This window comes from Euprymna scolopes, chromosome 13 (genome assembly GCF_053919585.1).
Source record: "Euprymna scolopes isolate OS-2025 chromosome 13, ASM5391958v1, whole genome shotgun sequence".
Classification (NCBI taxonomy): domain Eukaryota; kingdom Metazoa; phylum Mollusca; class Cephalopoda; order Sepiida; family Sepiolidae; genus Euprymna; species Euprymna scolopes.
Genome location: NC_136494.1, coordinates 72,383,591 through 72,399,104, shown reverse-complemented (window position 1 = coordinate 72,399,104; position 15,514 = coordinate 72,383,591). Strand labels below are relative to the sequence as shown.

Below are 15,514 nucleotides of genomic sequence, written 5' to 3'. Positions count from 1 at the left end.
AGAATTATTCTCTCTATTTTTTCCAGTCCATAACTTATTATTATATGCAGTTAATGTTAGCTAACTTAATTATGTAGATTTCTATATGAGTTATATCAGTCTTAATACTAGCCATATTAGAGTCCTTATCCAACAAATAAGGAGATATATTGAATCGATATCACACATGATAATTCTTCTGTGCTCAGTAATCATTAGATTCTAAAACGATTAAATGATTTGTTTTGATGACTTCTATAATTTAATGAGTTTTATATAAAATGGTTGGTATTAATGTATATATTATTATTTTACTTATTATACATATATTTAGGCCACATGGATATATTAATCTAACAGATGGAAACCACGAGAAAGGTACACTGTAACATATTTAAATAGTCAATTGGGGAGAGATAAATTATGTTCCCAACATTCAATGAAAAGTGGATAGAGTGCAGTGGAAGCTTAACCCGCTATCAATAAATTCGCGCACAGGTATCTCATAGAGCATTTTTTGCGTTCTCTTGTGATTCATTCTTACAGACATCACTCAGCCTAAATTCCCATTCCACCGTTAACATACATTTTGGTGACCCATACAAGTCTAGCAAACAGAGTATGACATGCGAACTATTCGTAGTGGCGAACTTCAACTTATTTTTACATCGCTTCAACTGTCTAATCAAAGCGAAAGTAATGATTCGGTAGAGTTAAGGGCGTCAAAGCAACCTTTCTAGAAAAGCACTGATTGCGGGGATTAGAAAAGTTATTTCAAACAAATACTTTGCCCCTAAATCTAGCAACTGATTATTCGTTTAGTGGTAATAAAATTAAGAACAATAAATTTTTACTATAAAAAAAAATGACAAACATACAAATTGGTATACCACTTTCGTAGGAATGAAAGTTGCATGCTAGAATGTAGGAACATTGTTGATAATAAGTTGTCTCAAAGTTCACGCCACAGAACTGCTCTGTTAACCAGAGATTTTTCTTTTTTTTTGACATTACTAGTCTCTCTGGAACACAATTTTCTGATGATAGTGAACTCACAGTAACACGCTATGGTAATACTTTCTTTTGGGAAGGAAACCCTGTTGATAAAGCGAGAGAAACTGTGTTGGTTTTGCCATCAAATTCCCCCCCCCCTCTTAAAAAATTGCAGGAACTTCTATTAGATAAATTAGAACTTATTTGTTTATGTCTCCCTCTGCGACGAAGACATTTTGTCACTACCGTGTTCGTTAATGTCTCAACCATATACTCCTCTGAAACAAACATAATCTCTTCTTATAATTAGCTAAGATAATTATTTCGCAATATTCCTGATGATCTGTGTTATTTGACGATTTGAATACTTAGGCTCACATGCATTGGAAAATGAAAATAGCAATGACCTTCAGCTTTTGCGATTTTGCAAGCGAAACACGGACACGCTATACACACAAACTGAAACTTCTTGAGGGTTTCTATCAACAGTACCTGGGACAGATAATTCATGTTAAATGTCTCAGATACAGAAGTAGTTGGAAGAGTAGGGCTACCAAGCATTCATTCGATGGTAATGAAAAGTTATCTTCGACGTATTGATTACATTGTGAGTATGGATGACGGTCGTTTACCAAGACAGTTATTCTGTGATGAAATGTGGAAAGGAAAGAGAAGTGCGCCAAAACCGAAGAAATTTAAGGACACAATGAAATCTGATCTGAAACAATGTGGACTATCTGTGGACTAATGGGAAAATGGCTTTTGATAGAAGTAAATGACGAAACTTGATCTACGAAAGCATAGGATCATTTGAGAATAGTCATATGCAGTACAGCGAATCAACTTTTGTATACACTGTACTGCATATGACTATTCTCAAATGATCCTTGCTTCCGTAGATCAAGTTCCGTTATTTACTTCTATCAAAAGCCATTTTCCCAATTAGTCCAAGGTCAAGCACTGGGTCCACAAAGTTACCACGTTAACTGTAACATATGTGAGAAAATTGCGCCTGTCTCTTGCTGGCATCAATAACCGTTTGCGTAAATGGGCAAAACTTATCATGCACTCCAAGAATGTCATTGCAAACAAAGTGATCGGGCGTGTCAATCCTTGGAAAAATATGTCGCAGTTTGACAGGCCTGAATAGTCATCTGCGAACACATACAATTTGAGGAAAGAATAGAAATGGGCGTAGAGGACACGAAATCAAATTTGTATATTGTTTTTCTAAAATAGTGTGTTTATTATCGGAAACAGCTACGTAACCATAGAGTGTGAGTCGAAGTATTTCTTAGGTACGCATCATCACCTAAATTATCAAAGATTATCCTCTGTTAACAATTAGAAGAAGAAAGTCTGCGTTAGATTCTTCTTTTTTTCTTATTGCTTGAATTCGTCGGTCTACTGTTCTTATCTTGAGTGTTATTTGTATAAGGTTTCGGTCGATGTAACCTACGAGCTTCTTCAGATGCATCTTATGGAACTCGGGAATTTCAATGTCTTATGCTGGAGTCTGCACGGGATTTCGAACAGAAGCTTTTATTTAATCAACGAGATCAGCATGTTCTTGTTCCATCAGCCATGACAGAGGTTGAATTTTAAGTAATTCTTTAAAATACAATTGCAGAATTAATTAGAAATTCTAATCATCATAGCAGACGGTTTAAATAAAGGCTTTCGTTCCAAATTATGTACGGTATTTTTCAGTGCGACAAAATAATTGTCGAGTTAAACAAAATACGCGTGAAAAAAAAAAAGGTTGGATGTTACATCGGCCGAAACGTTGTGAAAACAATACTGAAGCTTAAAACATAAAAATAATGAGAATAATCCAAATAATATGAATTATCAGTCATCATCTGAAGAATTCAGAAACTTAATACCTTCTTTTTTTTTTCTACACGTACACCTGTTTGTTGGTCGAAAGTAAAGCAAAGGACTGATTGTAATAACCAATTCCTGATCTTATCTAAACACAAAAACGTGTGTGTTTAAAATCCGAGGTCTCGCAGACCCTGGAGAACGATTATTGTTGAAAATTTAGTTCCCCACGTGTTTATTTCGTTTTTTATTTATCTAAGTTTCTAAAAGTTTGGTTTCCAAAATTTTTTTTTTTTTTTTTTTTCAATGACTCTCATTGCTTTCAAGGCAATGTTTATTGATGCAGCCAGTAGTTAAGCTGTTTCCGTTAGAATAACGCCTGATGTAAAACTGTTGGCAATTTGATGCCTTTGAAAGTTTGACAGGTCTGTCATTCTAATTAAAGTTAATTACGTTTTGCTGATGATATTTGAAGAGAAAAGGCAATTTGAGCGAAACATAAAAACGCAAAAAAAAAAAAAATAAAATACTAAAAAATAACTAAGATTTTGACGGTTTTATAGCCATCTGAAATTTATGATGCCATAATGTTAAATGTTGTAATTTTTTCCAAACGTATATATATATATATATATATATATATATATATGTGTGTGTGTGTGTGTGTGTGTGTGTGTGTGTGTGTGTGTGTGTGTGTGTGTGTGCTTAAGATACAAGTATCCACAAACACGCGTTTCTTCCTTAAATGCCTCATTACTAGTTTTAGCAACGTTTTCCAGTTGGTAAGAGACAATTGTTCATAATGAGAATTTGGGTAATGCTTTCCGATCAAAAGTATTACGGGCAAAACAAACTAATAATTGACACACACACACACACATACATATATATATATAAATATATATATATATATATATATATATATATATAGTAATTTATAAAATATATATGGCGATTAAGCTACACTGAATATTCTGCGTTTCATCCACTATAGGATTCGTTAGGCTTATGCGCATAAGCCTGACGAATCCTATAGTGGATGAAACGCAGAATATTCAGTGTAGCTTAATCGCCATATATATTTTATAAATTACTAACTAGCTCTACCTACGTATTGAGCACTTTTGAAGTAAATACTTAAAGTTTACGCATAAATCTATACTTTCGTATATTAGGTTTATGTGAGTAAATGAAGTAGTTATATATATATATATATATATATATATATATATATATATATATATATATATATATATATATATATAAGAGAAAGAAAATTAAAAATGCAAGTTGAAATTTACAATCAAAATTATTATTCGACTGAATACTCCAAAAAACAATTTACAAAGTCCTTATCCTGTGGAGTTTCGAAGAATGCTCTTCTTGCTCTACCCTCTATTGCGTATTGAGCTTTTTTATTCGGTTAGGATTAAATTATCTATATATGAATACTGTTATTTATATTGGATTGAAGTTTAACATTGTGTATATCAGTTAAACACTACGCCCTTTTGATTTCATTACTATATATACGAGGGCGTGCAATAAGTAATGCCCCTGACCCAGTTCCCATGGCAGTAGAGCAACGAAACTTGGCATAGTTATTAGTTTTTCTCTACATAGGAACCACCCAGAGTTATGCATTTCTCCCATCGTTTGATGCAGCTCTGGAGACCAGACCGTTTTTGTAGAACACTCCAGGTTGGTCCTCCAACCACGACGTGACTTCAGAAATCAAGGCTGCATCATCTGGGAAACGCTTTCCTTTCAAAAACAACTTCATGGCTGGGAAGAGGTGAAAGTCAGAGGGTGCAAGGTCAGGATAGTAGGGAGGATGGGGAAGGATTTCATAACCACACTCCCGTGCTTCTGATCTGGCGACATGCGAGTTGTGGACTGGGGCGTTGTCCTGCAGGAGGAGGGTACTTTGCTGATCTTGCCCCGCCTCTTAATTTTGATAGCTTCCCTTAATTTCCTCAAAAGTGAAGCATAATAGGCTCCTGTAATTGTGGTACCCTTTGCCAGGAAATCTGTCATCACTACTCCGTCCTGGTCCCAGAAGACCGTGAGCATGGCTTTGCCAGTAGAGGGCTGCACCCTTGCCTTCTTTGGAGGTGGTGAGTCCAAGTGCTTCCACTGCATTGACTGGGCTTTGGTCTCTGGATCATAGTGATGGACCCAGGTTTCATCCTGTGTAATCAGTCTTTTGAAAAACTTTGACTCATCTTCTTGGCACATCTCCAAATTCATCCTCGAGCACTCGACGCGTTCTCGCTTCTGGAATGGTGTGAGCAACTTGGGAATCCATCTGGCAGACACCTTATGCATATGCAAATGGTCATGAATGATAGTTTCCACAGACCCTGTACTAATCTTGACATCTTGGGCTATTTGGCGAATAGTAATGCGCCGATCTTCCAAAATGGCAGTCTCAACTTGACGGACAGATGGCAGAATGGCAGAAGGGGGCGACCAGGTCTGAGAGCAGACTTCCAGCCTTGTTTGAATTCGCGATGTCAGCGTTTTACAAGGTCATATGATGGGGCATTATCACCATAAGTTTCTTTCATTTCATCAAAAGTCTCCTGTGGTGTGCGTCCTTTCAAATACAAAAACCGGATCACTGCTCGACAGTCAACAGGCTTCATTTCACACCTGAATCAGTTCACACACCTGGAAAACAGAAACCACAATTAGTTCAGAGCTGTAATTTGCCACATAACCCGTAGACTTGTAAATCATTGCACATGCAAAATTTCGGCTAGATCAGCCAATTGGAAGTGGGTCAGGGGCATTACTTATTATATATATATATATATGTATATATATATATATATATATATATATATATATATATACGTTCATACATACATAAACATAATATATATTAAAATTTAATTATCCACGGACACGTGTTTCGCCGTTTGCGACTTACCATTGTTGATAAGACTTGCGAGATTTTGAACAATGGCCACAAAGTCTGAAGCCTTAAGCTTACCACTGAGCTAATTTCCGATAGAATGTACAAGAAGCCAGCAACGTAATTCAATTTAAACTCTTGTGAATTCTTTCCTAGATAACACTTCATGGTATTTTTCTGGCATACAATACTAGAGACTTTCAATGACAATACATACATATTGCATATATATATATATATATATATATATATATATATATATATATATAGTCAGAAAGCTTTGCGAAAGAGTTTACTAATCAAGCAAACTCCAAAGAAAAATATAAATATTGTTATTAATATAGTAAATGTAAAAGCTCAATACATTTACTTACCATAGTACAGCTTACATCTAATAACAGTAAGAACAAAACTGTAAAATAGAAGTTTACAATTAGTTTTTATTATTTAGCAGAATACTCCAAAACTGGTGTGTTAGGTAATAATTAATCCGCGGAGTTTCAAAGAATGCTTATTCCTCTCCTCAGAGAAAAACTGTTAGCAAAATAATCAGACATGAATGCTAGATATTAGAATTTCTATGCATTTGCTGATTACTGCATGAGATGAAACTAAAAATTTTATGAGTTTTAGTCATGAAATATAAAAAATATAGGAATCTAAATATAGAAACAATTCATACAAAGATTTCTTAAAAAAATATTTTGAGGAAATGTCAATTCGATGTATATAGGTATATAGCTAATTGATACATGTGAATATATATAAGCAACGCATCTACATATATAGATTCATAGGTATATATTTGATCCAGACTTCAACATTAAGACAAAAAAACAACTGTATATAAAGAAATTCTATTTTACAGTTTTGTGTTTATTGTTATTTAATGTGTTACTTACTATTATATATATCTATCTATATATATATATATATATATATATATATATATGTGTGTATGTGTGTGTGTGTGTGTTTGTGTGTGTGTGTGTGTGTGTGTGTGTGTGTGTTTGAAACTTTGGGGGGGTTACAAAATTTAATTATGGCAAAATTAAGACCAATAAACATGGTGATTAAAAAAAAAATAAAAATGAAAATAAAGGTTAGCTAACCAGGTTTCGTTCCTCGCCCAACAGAGCTAAATCGAAGAAAATACGATTTAAAAAAATAGTCATGAATATGGCGGGGAGTAAAAAAAAAATGAAAAATAAGTGGAGGGAAAAATTACATAGAAACCAAATTAAATCCTAAAAGATTTTCTATTTTGCTTTCAAAGAGGAGGTCTCATAGACTTAATAAAAATAGTTTCTAGAATTTTTAGATGAAAGGGTGAGTGTGACTTACTCAAGATCTTTAACATAAATAACCATGCACTCACCCTTCCATCTGAAAATTCTAGAAACTATTTTTATTAAGTCTTTGAGAGCTTCTCTTTGCAATTTGCATATATATATATATATATATATATATATATATATATATATATATATATATATATATATACGTTTTATTTTTTATTACCGTAGCTTTCTGTTAAGTTACATTATTGTTTCAGTAATACAAAAACAACATAGACTTCACGCTTAAAAAAAAACCTCATATCATTAAAATTACTATTCTAGAAGTATACGTGGACATTTTAACATTATATATATATATATATATATATATATATATATATATATATTAGTGTTGGGACGATTAATCGGAATTTGAATCGGGGAATTGGAAAAAATCCGAGGTTTTGGGGGTATCGGAATCGGTATCGGAATTGGAAAATTTTGAGCCTATTTTCCGATGTCAGAACCGATTCCTTTAACTATCTTTTTCATTTGATTTTGGTTTAAGATACATCTTCCACTGCTTGTAGTAATAACAAAATAATAAATATTTACTGATTTAAATTTCCAGTAAGACTAAAATGTCTAGATCCTCCCTCACAAGTGCCTTTTTTACGTTTGATAAAATATATGCACATTTAAGAGGTTTTTTTTACAGAAATCGTTGCAAAATAACACTATTATAGTTAAATGTTTCGAGCTTTATAAAGAATCGGAATCAGAAGCAGTAATTGTATCGGAATCGGGAAAAATATTGAAATCGTTCCATCAGTAATATATATACATGAAGTCGTGGTCGCAATGTCTACATTAGATTTTTCGTTTATTCTCAAGTGAGTCTATACTTAAAATTCTCGAGAATTCAATATCGGAAAAAACGTTTTCGTCAAGTGTTTACAAGAGAAATGATTCACAAAAGCTTCGTTTTAATGGCATTGCTGGCCACCCCTATTATTTTCAAACGGACTAGAAACGCTTTTTCTCAATACACAGCGATCATTGATAGAGAAAATAAACACGGAACAGAAGTGGTTTTAATAAGTGAAGCAAATGAGAATGGTATAATCTAGTCTGTCGAGATCTTTTTTCCCCTCGTCTCCCCACATAATGATCACTTCAAATCACTTTAAATTCAACTCAGATTTAAAAGTTTATTTCGATTATTTAAACTAGTCCTTGTTTTCTTTTCTTTATTCTCAAAATGTTTAGTTCGGTGTAATTTCCGATCCTTTCCAAGTGTACCTGATGAGAATACCATATATATATATATATATATATATATATATATATATATATATATATATATATATATATATGAAACTTATTACTGTGAGTATTTCCTATATACTGCTCTGGCTACACATTGAGCACTCTAGTCCGGTTTTTTCACCACTATATATATATATATATATATATATATATATATATATATATATATATATATATATATATATATATAGTAATTTATAAAATATATATGGCGATTAAGCTACACTGAATATTTAGCGTTTCATCCACTATAGGATTCGTCAGGCTTATGCGCGAATTTTGTGGTTGCTTCTTGTTTTTGTATATGTTGAGGATTTCTAGTTTGCCAATCAGCTTTCTAGTATCCACCGCGCCCCCTCCTACCAGCCAATGAGCATGCATTTTATCGGACAAAGGATCTGTTTTAGAACTAGGTTAGTGGTTTAAGGTAGATCTTTTCCTTTTTTTAGCTTTAAAACTAGCAATAACAATAGAAAACAAACAAATAAATAAATTAAATAAGCATGAATATACATAAACGATCACACACATACATGTATATATATATATGTATATATATATGTGCATGTATGTGTGTACACATAGGTATATTTATATATATATATATATATATATATATATATATATATATATATATATATATAAAAGGAAGGAAAAGATCTACCTTAAACCACTAACCTAGTTCTAAAACAGATCCTTTGTTCGATAAAATGCATGCCCATTGGCTGATAGGAGGGGCGAGTGGATACTAGAAAGCTGATTGGCTAACTAGAAATCCTCAACATATATAAAAACAAGAAGCAACCACAAAATTCGCGCATAAGCCTGACGGATCCTATAGTGGATGAAACGCAGAATAGTCAGTGTAGCTTAATCGCCATATATATTTTATAAATTACTAACTAGCTCTACCTACGTATTGAGCACTTTTGAAGTAAATACTTAAAGTTTACGCATAAATCTATACTTTCGTATATAAAATTTATGTGAGTAAATGAAGTAGTTATATATATATATATACACACACACACACACACACATATATATATATATATATATATATATATATATATATATATATATAAAATGGAAACATATTAAAAGTATTTGCAGCTTCTCTTGAAATTTTTGGGTTTTAATCATGTCAAATCACACTTCATTTCCTTTTGACGGATTGATTGTTGCTATTTTTTCTGATGAGTTAAGGGCAAAATAGATTCACTGATTGATATAATAATTAAGTGATTGATTTTAAGCTACGAAACATATACCGTCAAGATTTATAAATGTCAACTGAATTAAATGAATAAATTATAGGACGGTTTGCATTAAGAATTTTAGAATATAGTTTTTTGTCATTTATTCACTATATATATATATATATATATGTATATATATATATATGTATGTATATATATATATATGTATATATATATATATATATATACGCATAGATCATCGTATAACGATTAGATCAGTGTCTGGCTGACGTAAATGAACATTTAAAATTTAAATGTTTAAATTCAACGTTATTTCACGCGGTTAATGGTAGCCGAATTGATACGGTCTTCGCTAATCGAGCCAGAGATGTCTCGTGTTGCGGGGTTGTAATCGTTCGACTGGTGTTAATCGTGACACTCTGCACTGAAGATTCCCGAAAGGATGAAACATTAGTGTCTGTAGGTATTTAATTATTATAGTAAAAAAATAATTATATATATATATATATATATATATTTAAATAAGGGAGTAGTCACCAATAATGTGCATTTTTTAACATTATTTTATTATTCCGTGTCTTGGTTTTTCATTGAGAATTATGTTTGGATCATTGTAATAATGTTTTTAAGTCATTGAAATCGTTTTTACGCGCGTTGCAGACGTTCTGTGAAGCGTCCTCGTCAGAAATTATTTTCAAATGTGTTGGAGATGTAAAAATGGCAATTTTCGTAGTTAATTTGAAGTTTTTCCAAGGTGTGGAGGTTTGTAAGTGTTTATTATTCATTGGCATGCTCAATTTTTATTACTCTTTTATTGGGCTAGTCGAGGGAGGCTGCTGACCTGGTTGTAGTCGCTCTCTCTTTCTCCTCATGTTTTTTCTTTTCCTTTAGGGTGGGGTAGGGTGTGTATATATATATATATATATAGTTTTACACAAAACCTTCACTAATATAAACAAATAATCTGTGCGGATTTCCGAGCAACTTAGTTGTTGTGGCGGAGCTCGTCGAATTCGACAGGAGGGTCCATCATATATATATATATATATATATATATATATATATATATATATATATATATATATATATATATAGTTAAAGCCGAAAATATTGGCATCCTTTCAATTTTTACGTTTTTTTAGAAAAAAAGACATTTTTTCACTAATCATTTTTATTAAAGTGTTGATGAACATTTTTATCGACCAGATCTCCTGAAACACTGTTAGTTTGTTATAAAATATTCAAAATATATATTGTTATTAATGATAACAAAAAAAGACGAATTCAAATTTACTGGCACCCTTTATCAATAGCCACTTGCAAAGCCTTTGTTTTTAATAACAGCTTCCAGACGTTTTCTATACGACATTACTAAATTCTTACACACATCAACAGGAATATTAAACCATTCTTCCTTGGCGATATCTTCTAATTCTCTCAGGTTCCTTGGTTTCCTTCTTTTCACGTTCGCCTTCACAACAGCCCACAAGTTTTCTATTCGATTCAAGTCCGGACTTTGACTTGGCCACTTCAGGACGTTTATTTAATTATCCAAAAGCCATTTCTTCACCGATTTAGCCGTATGTTTTGAATCATTGTCCTGTTGGAAGACCCAGTTGGTTCCAAGACTAATAGCTTCTGCAGAAGGTTTCAGATTTTCAGTCAATATTTTAATGTATTGATCTTACCTCATGATGCCATCCACAGTGACAAGTTTTCCAGTGCCATTGGCCGAAAAGCAACCCCAAAACCTAAGGTTTCATCCACCATACTTAATCGTAGGGACTGTATTCTTTGGGTTGAAGGCTTCTCCTTTCTTCCACCACACAAACGACACATCTCTGCTGCCAAAAAGTTCAATTTTAGTCTCATCTGACCATAAAACTGAATCCCAAAAAGTTGAATCTTTATCAATAAACCCCCGTACAAACTCTAAGCGGGCTTTAACATGTTTCTTGGAGAGGAGAGGAGTCTTCCTGGATCGGTATCCCTGAATCCCGTGTGACTTCAGTGCCCTCCTCAATGTCGAAACAGAAATTTCAATACCTTGATCACCCAATTGCTGGACTACTTTCTTACCAGTAGTTTTCGGGTTCTTTTCCACTTCTCGAATGACATGTCGTACAGTTCTTGGAGAAAGTTTCTTTTTACGGCCTCGACCGGTCAAGTTTTGAATTGTATTGAAAACATCATACTTCTTGATAATGTTTCTCACTGTTGACACAGGAACTTCAAAACGCTTAGAAATGTATTTGTAGCCACTACCTTTCATGTGTGCATCCACTATTTTCTGTCTAACATCGAAACTGTGTTCCTTGATTTTAGCCATCTTTGCAGTCTGGTGTTATTGATAAAGTGAATGGTTGACTAATGCACGTTATTTACAGAAGATTTTGGAACATTATAGAAAATGATGCAATACTCAAATCATAATAAAAAAGTATTATTTTGCATAAAATATCGTGAATTCTATGATAAAACTCATTGGTGCCAATAAATTTTAATTCGTCTGTTTTTCATCATTAATAATATTTACTTTGAATATCTTATAATAAACTAAAAGTGTTTCACGAGGCCTGTAGATGGTCGATATAAATGATCATCGACACTTTAATCAAAATAATTAGCGAAAAAAGTTTTTTTTTCTCCAAAAAATGCAAAAATTGAAAGGGTGCCAATAATTTCGGCTTTAACTGTATATATATATATATATATATATATATATATATATATATATATATATATATATATATATATATATATATATAATATTGCCATGAATTCTACATAATCTTCTGATTAATTATGTCTTTGTAAATTTTTTGAATATATCTAATAATTGATTTTCTTCCTAATCAGAATATCAATAAAATTACAAAGCTATGCAAGTAATTTTGATTTCTTCGCGGAATATTTCCTAACATCTTTAAAAAATGATTGAAAGAAAAAAAATATATATATATAAGAAACCGCGACTGCATGAATACATATATTGAATAAACAGCTAATTGATTGCTTATATCAAATTTCCTATTCATTAACCGAAAGCAGAACACATGGGATGGTGCTATCAGATCAGACTGTCTGAAGATATCGGCTTTTTAGCCTACAATGCACCAAATAATTGCTGTATTTTTCTCCTTTCTCTTTGCAAACCTCAATTATGTTCTGCCAAGCTAAAAAAAAAATCAACAATTTGCTTCTACAAAAACAACCAAACTAGATATCATGAATATATTTTGAAGATATTAAAAAAATTTAAGACATAAAACTTTTGTCAAAATGACTGGATTCGGCATTAAATAACTCGAAAAGAGTTGAGGTGCCGTAAAACAAAAATAAGTAAACCAAACATAAGGAATACATATTTTATAATATAGAGAACCTTTAGCATCAAAGCTTCTTTCCAAATTATTGGATTCGGCATTAAATAACCCAAAAAAAAAGAGTGGATATGCCGTAAAAGAAACAACCTAATCAAACAATAAAGAATATATAAACATACATTAACAACTCTCGTTTTTACTATCTGTTGACATTTTTTTTTTTTGCTTCACATTTAACACTCTATTGTGCTTTCTCTTTCTCTTTGCAGAAAAGCCGTTAAGGGAGCTTTGGTCCTTTTGCCCCTCTTGGGAATCACTTACGTGATGTTCATGTTTCACCCGGAACCCGGGTCTGCATTTAGTGATTTCTTAATATACACAGATTGCATCGCGCAATCTTTCCAGGTAAAAGACAAACCTTGTCTACTTCTTTTTCGTTGTCTATTATATATATATATATATATATATATATATATATATATATATATATATATGTTTAAATAAGGGAGTAGTCACCAACAATGTGTATTTTTTAACATTATTTTATTATTCCGTGTCTTGGTTTTTCATTGAGAATTATGTTTGACATAAAAATTATTTCTGACGAGGACGCAACACAGACCGTCTGAAACGTGCGTAAACGATTTCAATGACTTAAAAACATTATTACAATGATCCAAGCATAATTCTCAATGAAAAACCAAGACACGGAATAATAAAATAATGTTAAAAATACACATTGTTGGTGACTACTCCCTTATTTAAATATACATCTTTCTTTCGTTGGAATTTATTAACCCATTTTATATATATATATATATATATATATATATATATATATATATATATATATATATATTATTGATTTCAAAAATAATAAAAGAATGACTTTGGGGCCGTCAGTACGAATAGAAATCAAAGCATTTAGCGCTCCAGTCGAGTTCGCTACCGTCTGAGTTAACCCGAGAGGTAGATTAATTATAAAATTAAACTTTTACCTTTGATTAGTTTACGCATGCGCAAACTAATAGAAGTGTTGGCAAATTTAAATAAACATTTTGCATTTCAAATTTCTGTTTTCTCAACGCGTTATTCATCCATCAGAGTTTACTCGTTGTAAATCATCATTGGTGTATGATTACTATTTCTTGTTAATTTCAGTGTTACGTGAATAGCAGTTTAAGAGTTTAGTGGTTAAATCTTTACACATAAACAGACATATACATGCACTTACTGTTTTATTTATAAAGATTTTTTTCTACATGTATATTCACACACAAACACACACACACACACAAATATATTGAATTAATTCAAAAAGTATCGCTAACAAAAACAAACAAAAGCATCTACATAAAAACACGATACATTCAGTAGTTGTGCGGGGTAGCCGCGTGGTAGAGGTTTAGGCTTCTCATCATAGGGTCCGGATTTCGAATCTCTCTAGGTTAAGCCTCTCTGATGAGTCGTAGACGACGAAACACGTGTCGGTGGATAATATTTAAAAAATATTCGTATATATATATATATATATGTCTGTGTGTTTGTACAATAATTTAATCAATATTAACAGCAATCATCATCATCATCATATCTTATAAATCCGAAGATTCCTTTATTGGCATTGGTTTTCCCGATATTTCTCTAATCAGAATTTTTTCTAGAAAAACAATAGGTACCTACCGGTGGGATCACGTGAAGGTTGCAAACATCGTAAGTGTTCTTTTGTGGAACACACTAGATTTGGAATTTGACATTCATCTCATCAGTTCGTGTCGTTAACGTCATCTGCCAGTGATTACTTAAAATAATTGAATAAAGTAACATCGCTCGCAAGATTTCTAACTCACAGATTTAAGCGAGAAAGAAAACGTGAGAGAGGAGAGAGATCATCTATCTGGCTGGTTTCTCTCTTTATCCGCAGGTCTTTTTCTCTTCCCCTTTCGCGTTAATGACGACGTATTGTGTTTTATACATATATATTCTTTTAATATTCAATGATGAAGTTAATCTCGTAAACAAATTGTTTCGTATTTGAGTTTGAATGGTTTTTTCCGGCATTTAGAGGGATTGCCTTGATATTTAACAGCAAAATTGTAATTTAACTCCTACACACACACACACACACACACACACACACACACACACACACACACACACACACACACACACACACACACACACATATCCGCCATCGCACATACAAATTTTTCTCAGGATTTCATTATGACCGTATTAGCTAAGTGTATATATATATATATATATATATATATATATATATATATATATATATATATATATATATATATATATAATAACGAAATTTTCATGCCTATTCATTTATACGAATAAATGCGAGAGTTTACTTCTGAAAGAAATTACGAATTAAGATTTTGATATCGTTGTAAAATTGGCGAAGTGATAACTAGGGCTATGACAACAGCATATTCTTTTCATTGTTTTGATTCTTGAGTATATATCCAACACAGACACAGTTCATCAATCGAGAACCACATCACTCTACATAAAAAACATACAAGATATCAACGGCTATACACTCGAGAGTCAAAACCATAAAAAGAATATTCTGTTGTCATAGCCCTAATGATAACGAACTGGCAAAGCTAGTTAGTAATAGTTAGT

At 32.2% G+C, this 15,514-nt stretch overlaps 1 protein-coding gene across 1 annotated transcript in view; it reads left to right on the top strand.

Annotated features, from left to right (window-relative positions):
• The window catches only part of LOC145292069 (corticotropin-releasing factor receptor 1-like), a 670,744-nt gene that overhangs the window by 645,266 nt on the left and 9,964 nt on the right, over positions 1 to 15,514 (top strand). The window contains exon 10 of the mRNA XM_080138124.1: positions 13,141 to 13,276. Within this exon, the coding sequence (XP_079994250.1) occupies positions 13,141 to 13,276 (136 nt within the window). The remainder of the gene's footprint in view (positions 1 to 13,140; positions 13,277 to 15,514) is intronic.